Source organism: Ranitomeya variabilis, chromosome 8 (genome assembly GCF_051348905.1).
Source record: "Ranitomeya variabilis isolate aRanVar5 chromosome 8, aRanVar5.hap1, whole genome shotgun sequence".
In the NCBI taxonomy this organism is placed as follows: Eukaryota; Metazoa; Chordata; class Amphibia; order Anura; family Dendrobatidae; genus Ranitomeya; species Ranitomeya variabilis.
This window is the reverse complement of record NC_135239.1, coordinates 79,336,952-79,362,420: the sequence shown is the minus strand read 5'-3', so window position 1 is coordinate 79,362,420 and position 25,469 is coordinate 79,336,952. Positions and strand designations below refer to the sequence as shown.

General features: G+C 40.0%; 1 protein-coding gene across 1 annotated transcript in view; it reads right to left on the bottom strand.

The window, feature by feature from the left end:
* Nucleotides 1-25,469, bottom strand: part of COL11A1 (collagen type XI alpha 1 chain) — a 278,226-nt gene that overhangs the window by 99,683 nt on the left and 153,074 nt on the right. The window contains exons 20-28 of the mRNA XM_077277390.1: nucleotides 24,606-24,650; nucleotides 24,015-24,068; nucleotides 23,292-23,336; nucleotides 21,012-21,065; nucleotides 18,392-18,436; nucleotides 14,965-15,018; nucleotides 10,548-10,592; nucleotides 2,520-2,573; nucleotides 13-57 (exon numbers count right to left, since the gene is read on the bottom strand). Of these exons, the coding sequence (XP_077133505.1) occupies nucleotides 13-57; nucleotides 2,520-2,573; nucleotides 10,548-10,592; nucleotides 14,965-15,018; nucleotides 18,392-18,436; nucleotides 21,012-21,065; nucleotides 23,292-23,336; nucleotides 24,015-24,068; nucleotides 24,606-24,650 (441 nt within the window). The remainder of the gene's footprint in view (nucleotides 1-12; nucleotides 58-2,519; nucleotides 2,574-10,547; nucleotides 10,593-14,964; nucleotides 15,019-18,391; nucleotides 18,437-21,011; nucleotides 21,066-23,291; nucleotides 23,337-24,014; nucleotides 24,069-24,605; nucleotides 24,651-25,469) is intronic.

The following is a 25,469-nucleotide window of genomic DNA, read 5'->3' as shown; positions in this document are numbered from 1 at the left end:
TGGTATCTGCACCTTTTCTCCTTTGCCTCCCTTCAGTCCTCTTACACCATCAGCCCCCTAAAACAAAAAGAATAATAGGCATTATTACATGGATTGCAACAGAATTCGACTTTGTTAAAACTAGATGAATGTAAATTGCCTCTCTTTTTCTAACTTATTTTCTTCTAAAGGGGTTCTTGGTTTAGTAAAGTAATTAAATTCATACAGAGGGTTCCTCTTTTAGGACTCCCATATCTTCTCCAGAGTATATCTCGCATTTTAAGGCCAAGCATGTCCTGACATTACATGCACTGGTCGCTCATTTAAAAAAAAAAAAAACTGTGTAATGCTTAATTTCTCCTGCGGTGGCACTGTGGGTAAATTAAAAACTTGCTGCTGAATTCCACCACAGATTACATCAGTTTATTATCAAGAGATTATCTAACGCAGAAGTCCACTGTTAGGGTACTGTCACACAGTGGCACTTTGATCGCTACGACGGTACGATCCATGACGTTCCAGCGATATCCATATGATATCGCAGTGTCTGACACGCTACTGCGATCATGGACCCCGCTGAGAATCGTACGTCGTAGCAGATCGTTTGAAACTTTATTTCGTCGCTGGATCTCCCGCTGTCATCGCAGGATCGTTGTGTGTGACAGCGATCCAGCGATGCGTTCGCTTGTAACCAGGGTAAACATCGGGTTACTAAGCGCAGGGCCGCGCTTAGTAACCCGATGTTTACCGTGGTTACCAGCGTAAAAGTAAAAAAAAAAAAACAGTACATACTCACATTCCGGTGTCCTTCAGGTCCCTTGTCGTCTGCTTCTCCCTCTGACTGACTGCCGGCCGGAAAGTAAGAGCAGATCACAGCAGTGACGTCACCGCTGTGATCTGCTTTCACTTTACGGCGGCACTCAGTCAGAGCGGGAAGCAGACGGCAAGGGACCTGAAGGACACCGGAATGTGAGTATGTACTGTTTGTTTTTTTTTACTTTTACGCTGGTAACCACGGTAAACATCGGGTTACTAAGCGCGGCCCTGCGCTTAGTAACCCGATGTTTACCCTGGTTACCCGGGGCCTTCGGCATCGTTGGACGCTGGAGAGCAGTCTGTGTGACAGCTCCCCAGCGATCACACAACGACTTTCCAATGATCACGGCCAGGTCGTATCGCTGGTCATGATTGTTGGAAAGTTGCAGAGTGTGACAGTACCCTTAGGACCTTGCAATTTTAACTTATGAAATTCCTCAAGGTGTCTATAAATATAGTAATAATTTGGCCTATCCTACTAACCTTTGTGACTATATTAACCTTAACACAAGACTGACCCCAGTCACGATCACAGTTTCTTTATAGTGACATATTGTGACTTATAATGACTTATATTATAGTGATAGATTAGCAGATACAACTGCCTGGTATCTGGTGTAATTGTTCACATTAGCCTTAAAGGGATGCTGTCACGTCATGTTTCCATTTTGAACTGCCCAAATGCCATACAAATCATGTAAATTTCACCCCAAACAAGTCTGTAAAACCAAACATCCAAGTATATGAGTAAAAAAGATTTTTTAATCTTTACTTATCTTCTATGTAAATCCTTGGCTTCCAGTGACATGGGTAGCATTGGAAATTGGTTTAGGTGCGCTCCTCTGGCCAATAGTTATGACCACCACGGTTTGAGTGATGGGCTGTAATGGCCCTCTCTGAAGAAATCCCACACCTGTGCGCTGACAGTCAGTTTCATGTGAATTGAAGATAGATGTCGTTCTCAGCTTCATTGTGTATGCTCTGGAATCTTCTGGAACTCATAGGCTTCATGCATGACCTAAGTGCCTGGAGCGGCAATCAGGATCCCTCTGAGTAACAGTAGCTTCCGAAGTATGTGGAGATCACAAATTAAGCTAGGAACATACACCCAGCTTCAACGCTAATGCCCTGGGAGTTGAATGTCAGCATGAAGTTGTGAGATTTCCTCTGAGACGGCCATGACTTTGGAGAGGTGCAGTCCATTATTCAAACTGCGGAGGGCATGGAGTACTGGCTGGAAGAACGTGACTGAACCAATATCCAACACCACCCACATTACTGGAAGGTAGGGATTTACATACAAGGTAAGTGAAGATTAAAAGTATATTTTAATTATATATTAGGCCGTTTAGCGCTACAGATACATGTTAGGGATGAACATCACATGACTTGTGCAGCATTGGGGGCAGTTTGGTATGGCAAAATTACATGAAAGATTCCTTCAGAGAACCCAAATAAATATAGACTTTAGCTATGGTATTTCTAAACTGCCATAAACCATCTCTCCATGCTTCATAGAGGAAATGAGAATCATTAGAAAAGCAGAATGGCTGAGATGCAAGCCAGATAGTTTACTAAGCTGGAAATGGGCAAATTCACATAATTATGAATCAAGCACTTAACCAGACAATGGCTCACAGACTTGAGCGGTGACATCTGTGCCTGACAAATGTCACATAAGTGAGTACAGAGACAAGTCAGCTTATTAGACATAGGTAACTTACCTTGACACCACGAGGTCCAGGATAACCAATAGGACCCTGGGGACCATTTGGACCCTAGAAATGAATGAAAACAAATAGGGTGAGTGTATCATTTAAGAGTAGAAATAGGGAGAGTAAAGGAAAAGGACTACAATGAAAAATGGATCCCATGCACAGATCCCATTCTTATCAGAAACATCAAAGACATGCTAGGATTTTTTTTACGACAATAAGTACAGCATTTACTGTGCTACTACTGCCATAAAAAAAGAAGGAAAAATCCAGGAACCAAAAAGGAACTTGACATATGGTCAACTCAATGCAATTGTCAAAAGCATAACCTATGGAAAGAGGTTTGAAGATACAGAACCCAGTTTCTTATATAGTTCCTAGTGGAACATGCACACATATATACAGTATATATATATATATATATATATATATATATATATATATGTGTGTGTGTGTACAGTATGTTCCACTAGGCATTAAGAACCTCCTAGGACAACATCATCTGTTATGTATTCACACATAGGGCCTTCATTGTTTGTAAGGTTTTAGTAAATGAGTTCAATATGCAGGTAATTTCTAACATTCATCTATAACAATAATTCCCAAGTTTATCATTGCAGGGAATCCATTTAGACCACTCATAATACTCCAATACTCTTGATGTTGGGATAACGTAATTCTTGTCCAAGTCCATAATCTGATTCAAGTTTATTGCTTTGTAAATCAATTTTAAGCTGAAATCAGTTTGTCTTCTTTATTGTGAAAGTTGGTTTAGCTGCTGCTAATACTTTCATTCAAAATTATTGATCAGGACTCAAGGAGCCAGAAGAAATTCTGGTTTGAAACATCTAGGGTCTAGGGTCTTGCGTAGAGTATTGGTCTACATGTCGCATGCATTGCATGTGAATGTGACAACTTTGGTTGGTCTTGTGTCTTCAGCATAAAAAGCAATATATCATGAAGACACAGTTATCACATGTAAAAATTCCTAAGCCAAGTCATTTCACCCAGCAGGTGCTGTTACCTAGAGACTAGCGCTTTATAGAAAATTTTTGTTTTTCAAATTACAAATTACATCTATAAATGTTGGAAATTACTCAGCAGAAACACAGCACCAATTTTGACAATAGAAACTCTTTAAAGTGGTCTACAAAATTCACAGAAATATCTATTTGATAACGGTGGAGACGTAAACAGTCATACTCGCTGCAGATGAGAATCTAAAGTGTACTTATCCATTCAGATAAGTTTTAAGAATAAACTGTTAAGCTGTCATGTGTGTGTACATGGCGAATAAAAATATTTCTGGCCACTAGATGACTTGTATCCTGTATTTTCCACTACTTTTCCCCTCCGTAATCTCTAACTCCTATTTTCAGTTTTCTCTGAGCTAGTGACTAAGCACGGCAACATGGAGGCCTGAAAACAGAAGAAGATGGAATTTCCGCAGATTCGCTCTACTCTATTCGCTTATACTATGGATTTGTGCAAGCTTTCTTGAACTTTTAGTGTTAATACACAATGCTGTGCAAAATTTTTAGGCAAGTGTGGAAAAAATGCTGCAAAGAGAGAATGCTTTAACCCTGCGTCAGGAGCAATAAGCCTGGCAGGCAAAGCTCACATGTTTTTGTTCCCCCTCCTCTCCAAGGTGACAGGGGATCCCACCCCTCCAAGTACCTTTCTATCTTTAGGTGCTACTTGAAACTCCCTCTCAGTTTTAGCGCCATCCTTGAGGAGAGCAGGTGTGACCTAAGTGGCCTCTCAGGCTCATTGCGCCTGAAATTTCTCACTTTTGAAAGTTCGCACTTTCTAGATTTTTTTTCATGACAATTGTTATTTTGCTTGTTTTATGAATGAATAATGCAAAGTTTGAGAATATTTTGTAGAAATAGTAGGATTTTCATAGAAATGGCCTCTCAGGCACATTTCTCTTGAATACGTAAACATAATTTCTGATATGATATGATAATATGATCTGCCAACCTTGCTTTTCTCTCTGCCAATGTGCTTCTCTTCTTCTGCTGAGCTTTTACTGTCTGAATCTGAGTGAACTTAACTACAGTAGCATCTAAGTGCCTTACAATTAAGTTTTTACCTAATTTTAATATTTAGTAATATACACTCACTGGCCACTTTATTAGGTACACCTGTCCAACTTCTTGTTAACACTTAATTTCTAATCAGCCAATCACATGGCGGCAACTCAGTGCATTTAGGCATGTAGACATGGTCAAGACAATCTCCTGCAGTTCAAACCGAGCATCAGTATGGGGAAGAAAGGTGATTTGAGTGCCTTTGAACGTGGCATGGTTGTTGGTGCCAGAAGGGCTGGTCTGAGTATTTCAGAAACTGCTGATCTACTGGGATTTTCACGCACAACCATCTCTAGGGTTTACAGAGAATGGTCCGAAAAAGAAAAAAAATCCAGTGAGCGGCAGTTCTGTGGGCGGAAATGCCTTGTTGATGCCAGAGGTCAGAGGAGAATGGGCAGACTGGTTCGAGCTGATAGAAAGGCAACAGTGACTCAAATCGCCACCCGTTACAACCAAGGTAGGCCTAAGAGCATCTCTGAACGCACAGTGCGTCGAACTTTGAGGCAGATGGGCTACAGCAGCAGAAGACCACACCGGGTACCACTCCTTTCAGCTAAGAACAGGAAACTGAGGCTACAATTTGTACAAGCTCATCGAAATTGGACAGTAGAAGATTGGAAAAACGTTGCTTGGTCTGATGAGTCTCGATTTCTGCTGCGACATTCGGATGGTAGGGTCAGAATTTGGCGTAAACAACATGAAAGCATGGATCCATCCTGCCTTGTATGGAGCATCTTTGGGATGTGCAGCCGACAAATCTGCGGCAACTGTGTGATGCCATCATGTCAATATGGACCAAAATCTCTGAGGAATGCTTCCAGCACCTTGTTGAATCTATGCCACGAAGAATTGAGGCAGTTCTGAAGGCAAAAGGGGGTCCAACCCGTTACTAGCATGGTGTACCTAATAAAGTGGCCGGTGAGTGTATATGTCCTGAAAACTGGAGGCTATTTGGCAGCGGTTGTGAAACTTGGGAACTTTTTATTTTATTCATTTTATGGTTATTAAATGATTTTTTGCATCTGATTTCATACAATCTCTTTTAATACATCCATATGAAGGTCACTATTTACTTTTAGAGAACCGAAATTGAGATAATTAGATATTATAATGTGCTAATAGTTTCTATTTTTCAACGAACAAAATTCAAAGTGAATGAACAAAAAGGAAATCTAAATCAAATCATCAATTGGTGTGACCGCATTTTGCCTTCAAAAGAACATAAAAGCATCAATTATTCTACTGTAGGTACAGTTACACACAGTAGGAGGCTGTTCCAAACATCTTTGAGAACTAACTACAGATCTTCTGTTGATGTCGCTTGTGCAAATCTTTCTCTCTCTGCATGTCACCCCACAAAGATGCTGAGATCAGAGCTGTATGGGGGACGGGGGCAGATCATTACTTCCAGGATTCCTTGTTTTTTACTTTACACTGTCAATAGTTATTAATGACATGTTATTAATGACACTGTATGTTTGGGGTCGCTGTCCTGCTGCAGAATAAATATGGAGCCAATCAGACACCTCCCTGATGGCACTGTACGATGGATAAAGGTACCTTCACATTAAGCGACGCTGCAGCGATACAGACAACGATGCCGATCGCTGCAGCGTCGCTGTTTGATCGCTGGAGAGCTGTCACACAGACCGCTCTCCAGCGACCAACGATGCCGAGGTCCCCGGGTAACCAGGGTAAACATCGGGTTACTAAGCGCAGGGCCACGCTTAGTAACCCGATGTTTACCCTGGTTACCAGCGTAAAATGTAAAAAAAAACAAAACGTACATACTGTACTTACATTCGCGTCCCCCGGCGTCCGCTTCCTGCACTGACTGAGCGCCGGCCTTAACAGCAGAGCGGTGACGTCACCGCTGTACTGTACTTTCACTTTCACTTTACGGCGCTCAGTCAGTGTGGGAAGCGGACGCCGGGGGACACGAAGGTGAGTATGTACTGTTTGTTTTTTTTACATTTTACACTGGTAACCAGGGTAAACATCGGGTTACTAAGCGCGGCCCTGCCCTTAGTAACCCGATGTTTACCCTGGTTACCAGTGTAAAACATCGCTGGTATCCTTGCTTTTGGTGTCAAACACGACGATACACGCCGGTCTGACGACCAAATAAAGTTCTGAACTTTGTTCAATGACCAGCGATATCACAGCAGGATCCAGATTGCTGCTGCGTGTCAAACTAAACGATATCGCTAGCGAGGACGCTGCAACGTCACGGATCGCTAGCGATATCGTTTAGTGTGAAGGTACCTTAAGTATTTGCCTATGTTTCTCAGCATTGATGACACCATTAATCCTAACCAAATCTCTAACCTTGTTTGCTGAAATGGAGCCTTAAACTTGCAGAGAACCCCCATGCTTCACTTTTGTCTGCAGACACTCATTGTTGTACCGATCACCAGTCATTAAACGAGCAAACTGTCTTCTCTGTTACAGTCAAAAGGTTCACATTTTGAATCATCAGTTCAGAGCACCTGCTGATATTTTCTCCATACCGGTTCCTATGTTTTTATCCATACTTTAGTTGCTTGGGCTTTTTTCCAAGTCAAAGATATGTTTTTTGGGCTTCACCCTTCCATGAAAACTATTTTTGGTTAGAATTCTCTGTAGCCTGGACCCACTGGATTTTGCCAGTTCGGTGATAATGGCACTACAGCATAGCTTTCAATTTAGAAGAGAAATAAGCATGAAGTGTCTTTCGTCTGTTGCACCAAGTTTCCTTGGCCAACCACCTCCATAGTCCTCAACATGGCCCATATCTTGGAGTCCTCAATGTTGTGATATATATCAAGATATTTATCCATCAGGCAATAAGACCAGGCAGCAATCTGATTGACCTCAAATGTATTTTACAGCAAGACAAAGACCCCAAAGTTATAGTCAATTTCATTAAGAACTATCTTAAGGATAAAGAAGAACAAAGAGTTGTGGAAGTAATAATATGGTCCCCACAGAGCCCGGATCTCAACATCATCAAGTCTGTCTGGGATTACATGAAGAGACAGAAAGATTAGCACAGACAACATCAACAGATGATCTGTGGTCAGTTCTTCCAGATGTTTTGGAACTTCCTTCCTTGCCAAATTTCTTCAAAAATTGTGTGTAAGTGTACCCAGAAGAATTGGTTTTGTTTTGAAGGCAAAGGGTGGTCACAGCAAATATTAATTTGATTTACATTTTTCATTTGTTCACTCACTTTGCATTTCCAACATCTGCCTAAAACTTTTGCACAGTACTGTATGTATGTCTTGATTCAACTTTGCTGTGATTATCAATGGCTTTCAAAGGATTTGTTTAGGAAAGCGTTCCTAGAACTGCTTCTATGAAAAATCATGATTGCAGAACCATATGGAGCAAAAATAGCAGATTTTGTTTGCATTTAGTTTTGTTATATGTCTTTCCTCACTAAAAGGAATTATACAAAATGTAAAAGATATGGTCTGCAAATGTTTAGAGAAACATGTGCAACCTATAATAAAGTTTTTTTTTAGAAGGCTAACCAAACTTTTAGATAAATTTGTTTTTGGAGGAGTAGTTGTTTAGAAGAATAAGGGCTGCTACACACAATTCCATGACACTGTACATCCATTAAACACCTATTGCAGCATCCAAAAAATGGTCAGGATATGGTATAGTTTTCTCATTGGCCTTTCAGAGCGATAATATTGTCACCTGAGATAACACTTAAAGGTGTCCAGGATTATTTTATTTTTTTACTATTGGCTTAAAAACTAACATTGAGGACGTTACTAGCAGAGGCAATGACCTGCCTCTTCTACTCGACGGCAGCTCAGAACGGTCACCGACCCCTCCTGTTGGTGTTTCAGCTGTTCCATGTCAACAGAGCCTCCCTTTTTCTTCTGGGCTGCAATATCAATGGAGAATGACTTACAACGTCATGCTGATTGACAGCCGGTGCCCTGTAGTAAGGTATCATAACATCGACAGCCACACCCTGTCAACAGAGCAGAGCAGAAGAGAAGACTCTGCTCTGTTGAAAGTGACGTCAGCGAAAGCTACTCAATTGCCGGCAGGAGCGGTCTGTGACCAATTAGCAACTACCTGCCTGTTAAATATTAGGCCCATAGTAAAAATAATAAATAATCCTGGATAATCTCTTTAAACTCTTTATCTTCTAATCAAAGAGGTCAAAAGATTATTTAGGGTGTGTCCCAATGTTTTTGGCATCTAAAGTTTTTTATCTCCATTATTTCGTTGCCATGATACTGCTACTACAATTTTCGCTGTTTGGTTTTACTTCTCCATTTGAGCCTTTGTTGTTTCAAGAATGTATTTTTCTGCATAACAAATCAATGAGAACATTCACATGGGGAATAACGTGGATAAAAGCTGTATTTATGAAAGCTGAACATAGGTGCTGTATTGGAAAATCATTAAAGATTGTTTATGACATGATGTTGACAACATGCATTCTGCGTTAGCTGCTGTACATAACCTAGATTTATATATACCTGGAACTAGCTAGAAGAAATCCTCATTATATCACAGAACAGTGTGGACAGTGTGTTCCCTTGCAGTTCATCATCTAAATTGTTGCATTGAATTTTTGAAACTATGTATATTTTGCAAGCAAATAGTTACCGCTAGATACAAAAGCAGGCACTACTCTCAGATGAGACAAATAAGTTCTTGGCTATTGGCTTTTTGCTGGGGTTACATAATGCACATAATTATAAATCAAAGATGATAGCATGCTAGAATAACTTATCTGTGTGATAATATTAATAGGAATGTTGCAATCAAGTACAAAAAGAAGATGCTAAGCAACTGTGGCAAGGTCAAACTCAGCGTAAACTGGAGCCTTTCCAAATACACTTGGTTTGGGTTCATATATTACATTTGAGGAGAACATGGCGTTTGCCTGTTAGTCTCTTTTACAGTGTCCGCCTATGATTCCTCGCTCTGACGCTCCTTAGGCTTACATTGTAAAAGCCATTTCTGAGTCACGTAGAGTGCAGAGTGACTTGAAGGTTCTGTAGAGTGGTGACATCACTGAGAAGAGGAGAAGAACAGCGCTGGATACCAGAGAAGGTGGCAGTAGGTGAGTATATTAACACACACTACACTATATACACAGATTTAGTGAAACAAAAACTTCATGGGAGGGCTTCATTAACTGATCTTAAATAGTTTGTCCACTTTAACATTGATGACCTAGCCTTGGGATAGGTCATCAATGTCTGATCGGTGGGGGAGTGACACTCAACATCTGTTCTCGATGTTATGAGCTGCACAGTACAGCACATAGTGGCCATGGCCAGATACTGCATATCAACCCCTTATTCAAATCAATACAGTACCTGGCCATGTCTACTATACAGTAGATGGAGCTGCACTATGCTGCTACATAACTGGTCAGTTAGGGTTAGGGTATATGGACTCATACATATACTACTGAGCCCATACACCACTCATTCTGTTTCCTCATGTGGAAACTGAGCGTTGCTGCTTGCAGAAGTGTTCAACCCTTTGAGTGACTGGTGGGGAAGAAAGGTCTCATGAACCAGATCCCCTGGTCTGTAGAACATTTAAAGAGGTATAACATACAAAAATATTAAAATGAAAAATCAGGATTTGCCCATGTATGGCCAATCTCAAGATGTCCATATTTCTTAACCATATTTATAAACATGAATGTCCTGTTCAACAAAAGTTTAAAAAGGAAGAGAACATTAAGCCACTACCGAATTGCTCTGGCGATGGCTTATCTCCAAGAAGAACTATAAATAAAACCCTCTCTAGTCATTATCCGAGTCGAGAGACCCCCATACGCGTTAGATGGTCACTGGGTTTGGCTAACTTTTGTATTTATGAGTATATTAAGTGTAAATTCCCCTAAAATCATGGGGCTAAATTAAAAATAATCCTTCCACATTACTGAAAAAGAAAGACTTTGAAGGAAACTTACCACTGCACCCTTTTCTCCAGCTGGCCCTTCTTTTCCAGGGTGTCCCTAAAATGAGTAGGCAAAGTTAGATTAGATACCTCCTTTACTTTCGTGATAATGAAACATATAATTAAAGATCCATAATATGCACAGCCCTAAATGATGTTACTAGCATGCCAAGCACGCATTCTGCTGAAACAAGAACTTCAGTTCAATGTCCAGCGAATGTATCTCTCCATAGGGGCCTTTGTGAGAAATGGAGGAAAATGGAAAACTGCAAACCAGAATTGATAGCAGGCGTTCGGATTGAAGTCATATTAAAGTAATGTTTTCTACGCTGCTTGGGATTAACCCAAGAAAAGAACAGATCTAGGAGGAGGTAATTGGGCATGATTCACTAAATGTCGATAAAATGTTAATTCATTTCTGCGCTTTGTTTCTTATTGTCATTTGATTAGTAACTGGCACTAAAATAAAGCAAAGTCATAATGATGAAAATTTGAAGAGCAAATTATAGTAATGCAGAGAGAAACAGAACTATATTAGCAGGTGCGCATCTCGTGTCATCGCTGTATTTATTTCCTAGGCAATAACACTGATCTATAATCGACATTAATAACATACAATATATTGTGGCTCCCTATAACTGATAAATGTTCATCTAAATTACTATTTTTTAACCATGATCTGAAATGCAGGTAGCTTTATGAGTTAAATACCGCAGTTAGTGAATATCTACAATTATGCATTTATTCACTGTTAGAGCATGTAAGATTATTTGTTCAGCTACAACTAAAATGAGTGTGTAATGTACTAAATGATTCAAACCTACATAGATGAGGGGCCATGATTTTTATGATTTGGGCCTCAGTCACAAAGCAGAGCAATACACAGTTTGTTTGACGCCTTTGACTCCTCATATTAAGCAGTCTGCTGATTAAAGGGTTTGTTCAGGACATGGAACAGGTTATCAATTATCTGTCACCCAAAACCCCGACTGATCGGCTAAAATCTGTTCCAGCAGCGGCAGGAGATTAGCGAAGTAGGGGTTGGAACATGGCATCCCTATGCGGCACTTTGTGGTCAATATTGAGTACTGATCTGCTCTGATCTGATCTGATCTGAACAAGCACTGCGGAATATGTTGGCGCTATATAAATACAAATTATTATTATTATTATTATTATCTTTATCTTTGATCTAATTCCATTTCCCTTCACGTGAATGGGAGATAAAGTACAGAATAAGGCAAATGAGTAGGGGTGAGCAAATATCTTCAGATAACTCCTTATCCTAATGGCTATAGTGCTTACTGAATAGCTGCCTTGGTAATCGGATACATGGAGCGCTCCCGATAATTAGATGTTTGGCGCCGCGGCTGCATGTTTCTGTGTGACAGTCACAACTAGTGTTGAGCGATACCGTCCGATACTTGAAAGTATCGGTATCGGAAAGTATCGGCCGATACCGGCAAAGTATCGGATCCGATACCGATACCCGATACCAATACAAGTCAATGGGACTCAAGTATCGGACGGTATCCCTGATGGTTCCCAGGGTCTGAAGGAGAGGAAACTCTCCTTCAGGCCCTGGGATCCATATTAATGTGTAAAAGAAAGAATTAAAATAAAAAATATTGCTATACTCACCTCTCCGACGCAGCCTGGACCTCACCGAGGGAACCGGCAGCGTTGTTTGCTTAAAATTCGCGCGTTTACTTCCTTACGTGAAGTCCCGGCTTGTGATTGGTCACGTGCCGCCCATGTGGCCGCGACGCGACCAATCACAGCAAGCCGTGACGTAATTTTAGGTCCTTCAGGATTTTAAAATTACGTTCTGGCTTGTGATTGGTCGCGTCGCGGTCACATGGGCGACGCGACCAATCACAAGCCGTGACGTCACGAAAGGCTGGACACGCGCGCATTTTAAAATGCGCGCGTGTCCTGCCTCCCGTGACGTCACGGCTTGTGATTGGTCGCGTCGCCCATGTGACCGCGACGCGACCAATCACAAAGCCGGAACGTAATTTTAAAATACTGAATGCCTAGAAGGACCTGAAAATTACATCACGGCTTGCTGTGATTGGTCGCGTCGCGGCCACATGGGCGACGTGACCAATCACAAGCCGGGACGTCACGGGAGGCAGGAAACGCACGCATTTTAAAATGCGCGCGTGTCCAGCCTCCCGTGACGTCACGGCTTGTGATTGGTCGCGTCGCCCATGTGACCGCGACGCGACCAATCACAAAGCCGGAACGTAATTTTAAAATACTGAATGCCTAGAAGGACCTGAAAATTACATCACGGCTTGCTGTGATTGGTCGCGTCGCGGCCACATGGGCGACGCGACCAATCACAAGCCGGGACGTCACGGGAGGCAGGAAACGCACGCATTTTAAAATGCGCGCGTGTCCAGCCTCCCGTGACGTCACGGCTTGTGATTGGTCGCGTCGCCCATGTGACCGCGACGCGACCAATCACAAAGCCGGAACGTAATTTTAAAATACTGAATGCCTAGAAGGACCTGAAAATTACGTCACGGCTTGCTGTGATTGGTCGCGTCGCGGCCACATGGGCGGCACGCGACCAATCAGAAGCCGTGACGTCACGGAAGGAAGGAAAAGCGCGCATTTTAAGCAAAGAACGCTGCCGGTTCCCTCGGTGAGGTCCAGGCTGCGTCGGAGAGGTGAGTATAGCAATATTTTTTATTTTAATTCTTTATTTTACACATTAATGTTGTTTCGATACCGATACCCGATACCACAAAAGTATCGGATCTCGGTATCGGAATTCCGATACAGCAAATATCGGCCGATACCCGATACTTGCGGTATCGGAATGCTCAACACTAGTCACAACACATGCATGGAGAGCCTGTGTGTTGTGACTGTCACATAGCCGTGACACATGCAGCTGCGGTGCCGGACACCTGATTTTTGGGATCGCTCCAGGTATCCGGGTTCCCGCTGTAGCTATTCGGTAAGCGCTACATCTAGTAGGATAAGGAGTTATCCAAAGCTATTCTCTCACCCCTACAAATGAGTAATTTACAGGGCTGTTGTGGTTTCTTCGTTAAGTCACTACTGCTGGACCAGATTTTGGTTGATCTTTAGGGACCCACTCCGATCTGATATTGATGACTTTGGATGACCCAATGGATGAGCCAGTTGTTGACCATGGATAGATCAACAATTATTAAATTATTGACAAATCCCTCTTAGTAATGTATGGTTGAGGGTTAGAAATGACTCTTGCACCATCTTGCAACCTCTGCTGCTTACCCCTCAGCTTAAAATCATCTCTAAGTGTTCACCATGTCTACATTGTAAGTGCCCAGTTAAAATGTCAATGCACATAATAATGTACATATGAATACTGGCTTACGGTAAATACTTTTCTTTGAGCTAGATATTGCATTCATTTTGTTTCCCATGGTTGTGTTTCCATTAGCTGAGTCTCAGTCCTACTCAGCCCTTATTCATATGTACGTCATTAGGCGTATGGTAAGGTTTTAATACTAGAGGTTAGGACCATCCCGAATAGGGTCACCCTATATTATTTTCATGCACTATTGCTAGTTATATATTTACTGCTGGCTATTTGTGCATTTTATTTTTATCTTAGGTTTTGTTAGTTTAGTGACCAGTGTGAACATGCGCCGGAACGCTACATATATGCCAACTTATATTCCAGTTCATTTCTTTTAGTTTTAGTGTAAATACAGGTAGATCTTAAAAAAAAAAAAACAATTAGCACTTTGTGACATATTTAGATAAGATGATAATCGGCAAAGGAACATTCGTAAAAATGATCATTCAGCAATTATTAGCCAATGTAAACACACTGGGGGATCACAAGAACAATGTTGGCTTAGCATTTATGGCTAAGTGAAAGCCATCGAACAGCAGAACATCGCCTAGTACAAATAGGCAAATAGGGCATGTACAGCTATCAATATTATGCTGCATGGCGACAGAACGATTGCAATAAAGAACTGTTCACATTGTTTTTTCTCAAACCATGTAAAGGCATCATTAAAGGAGAGACGATCAAATTTTTAAAGGGCCAAGATTAGCCCATCTAAATGGGCCTTTAGTTAGGATGGGATTTATATACTGAGATAATAATTATTTTTTTCAATTAAAATATAGATGACGCATGCACTAACAATAAAATTAAAATACAGAGATTGTGGGATATGTCTCTGCAAATCATCTCCGATGGCTCTCGGCAACCCCAGACCTTTGCTAATTTCATTGGAGATGAAATGCTATGAATCTCACATCTATAGTGCTCTTCAGACTATTGTGATGATCATTTTTCTAAGATTTCACTTGTTTTTTATGTAAAAATAAAATTGTTCATGTTATGCCGCAATATAGACTGGTTATGTTGACTGAATGCATACCGCACCTACAGTCAATATTTTTCTACTTACCGGGGGTCCATCAGCTCCAGGTAATCCAGGCAGACCAGGCTTTCCGTGTGGTCCCTAAGTACACAGAGTACACAAATATGAATCATGTTTGGATGACAGAGAAGAAAGCAGATGAAATGCTCATTAGCAGATAGATTTGTTGTGTAATTATATATCTCAGCATCTTCCCTTCCATAAGATTTTTTACTGAAGTAATATACAGTTATGAAGCAATTAAATATGTAATCCACAGAAAATGCTGCTATAACACAGAGACAGAATTCTTCTTTCATCTCAAGGACAAATCTGTTACAAAGTTACAAAATAGAGGTTTTTGCCTCATTTATGAGAATGCACAGAATCATTTTCATATAATTTAGTTATTTTACATACAAAACTTCAAAGATTTTCTAACATTTTACAATTAGACAATACTCAATCTACACCAAAACATCCTGTAATGAAAGCTCTACGGCATTCAAGCTGTCTGTATAGTGAAGGTTTCTAAATGGGGAAAAACTGAGGATGTTGATGTAGGGGGGAGGAAGTTTCTAATTTATTCCCACTCGTTATGACATTACGATTAATTTTCTTGAGTCTGACATAGGACTTCGTGGGACTTCTGAGAGTAATCATGATGCACCAATGAGTTTGAAGAGTTTCTCTCTACTAGAGTTGAGCGAATTTGTTCGGATTCGGTCGTCGAATCTGATTTTGCCATATTTGTGTATGTTTGATGATCAGTTCCGAACATATTCGGAAACTTCTTCTCCCATTGACTCTAATGACGTTCGGCTGTGTTCAACGAATATTGCTAAAACAATATTCGCTGCCGATCGAATTTAGAACCAAATCCGAACAAATTCGCTCAACTCTACTCTCTACTACACCTGTAAGGCTTTGTTCACATCTGTTTGAGGATATTGATGAAAATGCCAATCAAAATAGCAGTATTTTGTCTAGAAATTGAAACTGACCAAAATGCGATAGACCCATTGTGGTCAATAAAGAGTCCGTTGGATGCCGCTATTGTAGAGCAAATCAGGAGTCCAGCACCACCAATAAATCTGTTGGACTGCTTCTTTGATGGGGCAGAACAATGGAACTAAATAAGCATAGGCTAATTGTAGTGTACTGATGATTATGTTATAGCATTTAATGTGAACTTGTAAATTAACCCTTCACCCTTCTTGGTGTATATGCCTGGGTTAGACAAGATTGGAGCTGTATATTTTTTCCATTATGCTATAAAAGTGCATAAAAGTACAAGAGATAAGTCACATTGATGTGCATTTACCACCTCACCAGATGCCAGCTGGTTATACAATATGTCTAGTCAAATTTTCTATTAGACACGATCACATAAAGAAACTGCTACACTCTCGGGTAAATCAGCATAAAAAAGGAAGAAGGAAAAGCCTCACCATGCACCTGTACTAAGAAGAGTCTCAGCACTTGGTGTGACCTGCATCTACAACCCTTGGTGACCAGAACACGTTTTTCTGAAGGACAGCTCCTCTGTGCTTAGGATTTTTGAGGCTATCGCATGGTCTGATCATCGAGTTTTCATTACATGTGATATTATCAACTGTTACTGATGCATTCCACATACAGCAATCTAGCTTTAGAAGTTGTCACATTTTATTGAAATAAATATAGTTAATTTAATACTGAACTTCAAGAAATTATCCTTGAGCCCCTGATTATCTTCCAAAACTAAATTTGTTCATGTTCAACACTGAGGTTTTTTAACAAGTAAAAGGAATGATTATTCCCATCACTCTTTTTTTTCCTTGTGGGAAGAATTTTTTGCTTTTTCAGAATCGAATCCTTTCAGCCAATACATCATGTGGTATGGACACTATGTCGACGACCTCTTGCTTATTTGGTCAGGAGACACAATGAAACCACGTTTCATTAATTACCTCAATAATAATTCTACTAATCTAAAAGTCACTCTTTCAGGACCCAATATTGAAATTATTGTTTTGGTATTTAAATCTAGAAAGTAATGCCAATACAGGAAAAATCCATTGCTCCAATTTTTCAAAAACCGGTCAACGGTAATGCTACATTGCGGGCTGATTGTTACCATCCTGCCCACACTATACATTCAATCCCATACTGAGAATTTATCAGAGTAAAAGGAACATGTTCTGATGAAATGCACTTATTATAAAAAATCAAGTCATAACAGAAAGAATAAAAATGAGGGGTTTCAAAAAAGTCATATTGAGAAATATTTCAATAGAGAAAAAAGCAATACTAGAGCCAGTATATTAGAATCCAAAAAAAGACAATGATATTGATAATGACAAAGTTACGTTTAGTACTCCACGCAGTTTGCCACATAATGAAATAAAAAATAACGACTAATTACATCCCCATCTTATTTTAGGATATTTTCAATGAGATATTGGATAAAGGCCACAGAAATGTAGCTAGAAGAGGCTCGTCACTAGGAAACATTTTGTCACCCAGTTTATATCACAACAAGCTTCCACTTGGCTGTCAGTCAAATGTTTTTACAACTGTGCTGGTAATAAATGTAACTTGTAAGTATGCCACAAAAGTGCAAAAATAAATGATGAGCTGTGGACTATAAATTCATTCATTAACTGCAACACACAACATATGATTTATTGCATTTTCTGTAATATCTGTCATTTAAAATCAATAGGATGCACTAGTCGCAAACTAATAAAAAGAACTTCAGAACATATACAAAATATTGACAACAAAAATAGAACGTATTTTGGTGCAACAAAACATTTTTTAGACCTTCATGAAGGAGCAATGGATACTTTTTCCTTTTTTGGCATCAAAAAAAGTTAACTCACCCATTAGGGGAAAGGACTGGCAAAAGAAACTCATCCAGAGAGAAGTGGATTGGATGGAAAAATTGGACACTAAAGTCCATTCAATGAATTATAGACCCTATTTTTATACTTATGTATACTCCTACGATCCTGCATGGTTAGGCAGTATTGATCAATTTTCTTTTCCTTATGATGTATTTCCTGCTTCACATGATTAGTAAAACTACCTTGGAATACACTCTATGACTAAGGGCGCCAATGCCGGAAATGCGTCGGTGTAACAGCTTCTTTTTAATCCTGGTCATGGGTATCTATTTTTTATTTTTTGTAGGATTAAAATTTGAAGACTTTACAAAGATGCGATAATTCACATTACTTTTGATTACTTTCTCAGGTATTTTTCCTATACGCTCCAGATGACATTATATGATCTATCTATACTGGTTCTGGAATGACTCTCTTGATTTGATGCTGCTGATTTTACGCACTATAAAATCACACATTACTGTAGGATTTTCTGCAAACTTATACCCTACTCCAACTAAATATCAGTTTCTTCTTGATTTGAATTTTTCTATGCACATAAAAATGAAATAAGCCACAATAATACTTAGCAGAATAAAAATTACCTTGTCACCAGGTGGCCCAATCGGACCTTGTGGACCAGGCAGACCCTGTGCAGAAGGAAAAACATTACATTTCAGGGTCTCATTCATTGCTGTGTGCTGAGAACAGACCTGCGCTTCATGACATTGCCTCACGGAGCCGCATTCCAGAACCCACGCTCTGCAGCCGGGAGTCAGATGCACAATCCCTCATTATTCCCCAGCCTCCCTGCTCAAACCTGTACAGAGCAAAAGTGCTGGTGTGTCCATGGCGGACATCTTCCATCTCTTAGGATCATCTCACTTATTCAAATTAATTCTGCTTTCATTTTTCAACAACATTAATTCATAAAAAAGGATTAGGGATTATCCCCCAAAATATTGCTAAGCTCTTACTACTGATACTCCTACTAATCCCCCATTTTTCCTTTAAAGGAATTTGTCAGTAAGATCAACCTCCATAAACTGCATATATGTAGCATGACAGTCTTTGAAATGTAAGTCCATCAACCTCTTTATATCTTCCATCTGTTGCTGCATTCCTGTTAAATCAGAGGTTTCATACAAATGAAAATGAGGCGTTAAGTGATCTGGGTGTGACAGAACATTGGCCAATACTCTGCATCCGGAGCTTATTTCTCCACCCAGCACCAGCTTCTTTAGCTTGAATGTTAACTTGTTGTCTGTATGACATCAGGCAACAAAATCAGCGAGCTGACAATCCAGCTAAAGAGGCTGGTGCTAGGTCGCGGAAAAAACCTTGGGAGGCAGTGACTTGTTAAGTACGCTGTCACATCTAAAGCACTTAATGCATTATTTCCATACATCTCAAAATGCAAATTACTCTATAATGCAGCAACAAATAGAGTATGTCGATTAATTTACATTTCAAAGACCTGCTTGCCCATATATGATGACAATCAAGCTAAAGAAGCTGGTGCTAGGTTGCAGAAAAAACCTTGGGAGGCAGGGACTTGTTAAGTTTGCTGTCACATCTAAAGCACTTAATGCATCATTTCCATACATCGCAAAATGCTAATTACTCTATAATGCAGCAACAGATAAAATATGTTGATTAGTATACATTTTAAAGACCTGCATGTTCTTATATGCGGTTTGGGAGGGATGATTTTGCTAAAAATTCCCTCTAAATAGTGAGACATAGAATTGCTGGTGCTAACTGTAATGTGTATTTGACTGATGGAAATAGTCAAGAAAAAATATTTAAAAAAATCTTTAAGGATCCTAAAAATTAACTTCATAGAAAACATGGCTTCACCAAAGAGCAGCCACATTAAAGCCTTCTGTTTTATGGCTAATCTCTTTAAAAAATGCCCTCTCATATATTTGGTTAGTTGGTTACTGCAAGTAGTAGACTAAAATGTTTGGGTTAAAATCATGGCTCCTTTATGACCTGCTAGAGACATGATAGTCTTAGTTTGGGTTAACTAACTGCAATGGAAAAGCACTTTTTATTTGCATCTTATTTGCAAATGCTGCATTCAGCTGTGACTGATGTAACTGACTATTTGGCCATTGGCCGCCTTTGGCTTCGGGTCTCTAGGTCTTCCCCAATTGCGTAAATATTGAGTCTACCCATGGTTACTGAATTCAAGTCTTATCCAAAGTCTCAGGCTCTGATTCGTGAAAACAGATGTTTTTCACCCCAGTCTTCACCTTTTCGAGGCGAGCAAAAAAAACATGGCCAACAGCTTTTTTTCACTCAAAAAAGTTGACCCTGATGAAAATTAGCAAAAAGTGACTCCATCTGCTTTAATATAGAAAATGGCACCAGTGGATGGAAGCCCTGACAGAGCCGCCGTTGTGTGGCAAAAATGTCATGTGATTCCGTCCTAAGCTCAACCTACTTTTGAAACACTTGCTGAAGTTGGCCGGGACTGGCATAAGAGCCAAAAAATCTCAAAATGTTAGGACAGCTATGTGCGGAGACAGAATGTTGTGACTTTTCAAAACAATTTTATGCCAATTTTGGCACAAACTGATGAATAGAGGCAGAAAAACACGGATGTGTGAAACTGACCTAACTCTCGAATTTCTGCCAGAGATGTGAATCTGTACAGTTATTATCCTCATTGTCATTACATGCTGAATACATCTGAATAATTAACATGATTTTTCTGCTCTGCACATGAATGTGATTGGGAAAACCTAATTGGTTTGCATTGTTGGTGGAATAGCAGCAGATATGGTGTAGATATCGGAGCAGAATCCGCACCGAAATCCACGTCAATTCCGCGACCTGTGAACTTAGCCTGATACTTGATTCTATGGCATTTTGAATGCTTACCGTGTCCCCAATCCTTGTACTGCGCATTGGCGGGGTACAATTATTGTTATCCCTCAGGACTGAAATGTCATTATGTTTAGAACAGAAATTAATGAATTTGACCAAATAGGTAATTCTATAGAAAGCAAATATTTAGAAATATATGGAAAAGTGCAATGTGAAAGTAGAAGAAGCCTAGACAATTACATTATCCTAAGAAATCATTTGCCGGTATATTCTAATGAAAGTCAATGGAAAGAAAATGTTAATAATGAATAAAGCAGGTTTCTATGCAGTAGATAGAACAAGCATAACTAGTAGGTTGTGGCACGTCTGTTATCTTTATACAGCACATACTTGTGGTCCGGGAATTCCTTGTTGACCTCCTGGTCCAGGTTCACCTTGAGGCCCCTAAAATGCACAACAGTAAATTACAATATGGTTCATTTAATAAACATTTGTGATTGTTAGTATGTTAAATGATAAAATGTGTAGCTGTTAGTTATTGCAGGAAAACTCATGGCTGTATTGTCACATTGCTTCAAGATATCATGCAACTACTACAGCTAGGGATTCGCCATTTAGAGGAGGTTGTTACTAGTGATGAGCGAGTATACTCGTTACTTGGGTTTTCCCGAGCACGCTTGGGTGGTTTCCGAGTATTTGTTAGTTCTCGGAGATTTTGTTTTTGTTGAAGCAGCTGCATGATTTACAGCTATTAGCTAGCCTGAATACATATGAAGGTTGCCTGTTTGCTAGGGAATCCCCACATTTATTCAGGCTGTCTAGCATTCGCAAATCATGCAGCTGAGGCAACGAAAACTAAATCTCCGAGCACTCACAAATACTCGGAGGACACCCGAGCGTTCACTTGGAAACCCGAGCAACGAGTACACTCGCTCATCACTAGTTGTTACATGTCACTTATGTTTTCCATCAGGGGGTTAGATCCTGAGGGTGGACACACCTTTGTGTGATCTACCCACCATAAGTGATGCTCCAATAACAAATATTATTATCAATCTGACCATTTTTTCAAAGTCTTCATATCTGACTAAAGCATTGAGGTTGACAATACAGCTTTGTGTATGTGCAGTTACCAAGAGCTAAAGTGGTTTGCTCACTTTTGTTCTTCAGGAGCACACCGCTCCTCTGTCTCCCAGCCTCCTCCTTGCCTTGGAGCAGTGAGCTCCTGATGAGTCACAGTTTGGGCCGACAGCATGGCTGAGCAGATGGCCCACACTTTGTGCTCTCTAACGATGGGGATATCAGTGCGATATCAGAAGATAAAGTGGGAGACGGGAGGAGCAGAGGGGCCAGAATGGTGGGTGGTAAGGTGAGTACAAGGAGTGTTTTTATTTTTTTATATGTTGCCTTTATTAAACTCTGGGGTCTGAATAGTTTCCAGAAAATGATAAAGGACATTAAATTTGCAAAAAATAACTTTTCCGTGAAACAAATTACGCAAAAGAATCCACATGAGCAGGCGGATTTAAATCCGCTCATCTCTATTATTAAACCACTGTTTTTATCTCCTATAAAGAAGCACTGGCTGTTTTGGGATTTATGTTGATGGTGACCTCCCCAACCCACGGATAAAATGGCTTGCACCCTAATTATTGTCTCTGACTAGAGCTGCTAAACTTTCTTTCAACATCTACAATCTGTCTATGTATTATCTATCTATCTATCTATCTATCTATCTATCTATCTATCTATCTATCTATCTATCATCTATCTATTATCTATCCTCTATCTATCTATTATCTATCTATCATCTATCTATCTATCTATCTATCTATCTATCATCTATCTATTATCTATCTATCTATCTATCTATCTATCTATCTATCTATTATCTATCATCATCTATCTATCTATCTGTCTATCTATTATCTATCTATCCATCTATCTATTATCTATCTATCTATCTATCTATCTATTCTAATAAGTAAAAACAAGAAGCAATGTTTGTTAGTGTTGCAGATGATCTTTAATTATTCCGGCAGTCTCATGATTAATACATTTTTATTCTGGTGCTGAGAAGATATACTTTCTGTAATTAGCACTGAGCAATAAATCTCTCCCAATACAATAGGCTGTAGTATGAACATGATTTCCTCCACTTTCTCTCCTTCCTACATACCTTCTAATGCTGAAAAAGGGTAAGAGGAAACCATAATAACTTGACTAGTAAAATCTTGCGATGAATCCATCACGCGTGCCGTGTAAAGTGATTTCATGATTATCATGAACAACAGCCCAAATAAAGCAGGTGTGCTTATGAATTTCCAGCCCATTGACTCTTAATCATGGATGATTAAGAATAAATACTATTAGCTTTTACTCTGAGCCGGTCATCATCAATTTCCTGGAAGAGTTCTATTCAGAGGAAGCAAAATAGAAACCCATTTACACATCATTTTGTGGAACCCATGGGGATTTTTAGCCTGAGGTTCTAGTGAAGCCTGCGCTGTGTTATCTCCATCTTCTGTGCCATGACAGCAGACAACGGGCCTTACAGCTAAAACCTTACTATAAACCAAAGACTACAAAATGTTACGTATCCACTCACATGTTAATATCTCAATATTTTCATAAACATTACACAATAAAAAGGGTTAAAATCATACATACCATGTTTCCTTTGGGTCCAGGAGGACCATCAACACCTGCAACACCCTGAAAAAAGAAAGATCAAAGTTCATGTCATATGAAAATTAAACAAAAGATTATAGTAAAAAATGATTAATACATGTAGAAAAAAATCTATTATCAAAAAGTCATTTGTACCACTTTCCCACTCACCCATTTTTTTTATGAATGGGTGAGAGCCATGAGGAAAAATAGAGCCATCATTATACTATGACCCAATGGACCCATAGTCATTAATGGGCGAGTGCCATCCAATTCTCCAAGGCAAATCTTGCATGCCGCGATTTTTTTCCTTGAACCACTTGGTCCAATGAAAAAGTCGGACATGTGCACGGTCTCATAGAATAACATGGGTACGAGTGCTATCCCTCAAAACCACGGATAACACTCGTCACCTGCAGCTCATCAACATTCCGTCCGGGCGGAATCTTACAAATGCTTTGTGCATTTGCCAGAAATGTTACTCCAGCCAAGGGCTAGCATATATTTCTGTTGCATCCCTTAGCGCTCCAGCTCTGCCTACATTGGCAGAGTTGGCCAAGACTTAAGCCAAGAGTTGCACATTTTTTGAGTAACTTCAAGCTGCATAAAAAAGTTTACAGGATTTCGTGGGCGTTTTATGCCAAAACACTTTGATGACTCGGCCCCATGAGTCTTCTTCAGGCTAAATCAAGATTAATAAGAATGGAGCAGATAAATACTTACGTGTTGGCCTGGAGGACCAACAGGACCTCTTGGTCCTAACAATCCTCGCTCGCCCTGGAAGAATAAAATTCTGTTACAGTACTTAGTTTTCCTTCTTGAATATTATTTTATAGGGGTAGCACAATGATTACAGGCTATTACTTATCCACAGGGAAGGTGATAATTTACTGATCACCGAGGGTTTGATCCTTGGGATCGCCACCATTAACAATGGGAATAATACTATTATATACTACATTATGTTATAATGGTCTTACACCAGAGGGGAAAACATAAGGTAGTTTCAGTAATCTGGGATGACAATAACAGATATTATTTCTGCAGGTAAGAATAAATCCAGTAACCAATATTATATATTGTTATTATAGCATAGGTTGCTATGCATTGATTCTCTTCTGTTGCTGAATAGAGAGAAGAATGGGAGTCCAGCGCTGACAAGAGGCTCCTGGAGGAGATATTGCGGGCCCTCTGGCAGGGTAAAGGTTAGGTGGGAGCTGTGAGTGATTCCTCCGGCAGGGACAATGCTCTGTTGTGAAATTGTACAGATATAAAGTGAGAGCTCTGTATACAGCAGATTAATGTGTCACTCACAGGTTCACCGGGCAGCCCTCTGGGTCCAACCTCTCCATCTTCTCCCTGTTACACAAAAGAAAAAGCTGTTTCTCCTGTTATTTAAACCCCCGGCACGTAAATTGGGACAAGCCAACAATGTGTTTGTCAAATTGTAAAATATATACGTAGTGTGGTGTAACCTTTCCCGAAATGGACGGAAAAGGCTAATTGTAGAAAGTCGCTGCGAGAAGGGACTGCAAATGTGCCCGCAGTGCTAAGCTGTGAGAGAAGGTGCTCTGCCGTGGAAATTAGCTAGGGAAATGTGTACTGTAATGTCCATGATGGTATGGGAACATCATGCCTGGCAATTCTCTTCCTTTTCCTATCAGCGCTGACAGGAGGACACAATATTGTGACATATATGTCTCTAATATGACATGTATTTGCATCAAAATAGCAAATAGCCAAACCAGTATATCAGATAGCCCGTACATGCAACTAATACGTCCAAAAAGAATATTGCAAATTGCTTCTATTTCTCGTCATGATATGTTTATGGCTGCCGCTATTCCATATTTATTTATTATCTATTATATCTATTATTATTATGCTTTTCTTATATAGCGCCATCTTACTTCTCAGTGCTTTATATGCATCATCTATCTTTTCTCATTGGAGCTCATATTCTACATTCCCTATCAGTATGTCTTTGGAATGTGGGAGGAAACCCCCCCGCAAACACATAGAGAACATACAAATTCCTTGCAAATATAATTGGTGGGATTTGAACCCAGGACCCCAAGGCAGCAAAGCAACAGTGTTAATCACCGAGCCACCGTGCTGCCAACTATGTATAGCAATGATGTCTTTACTGGAGTAGTAGGAAGACAACCCCCCGAGGAC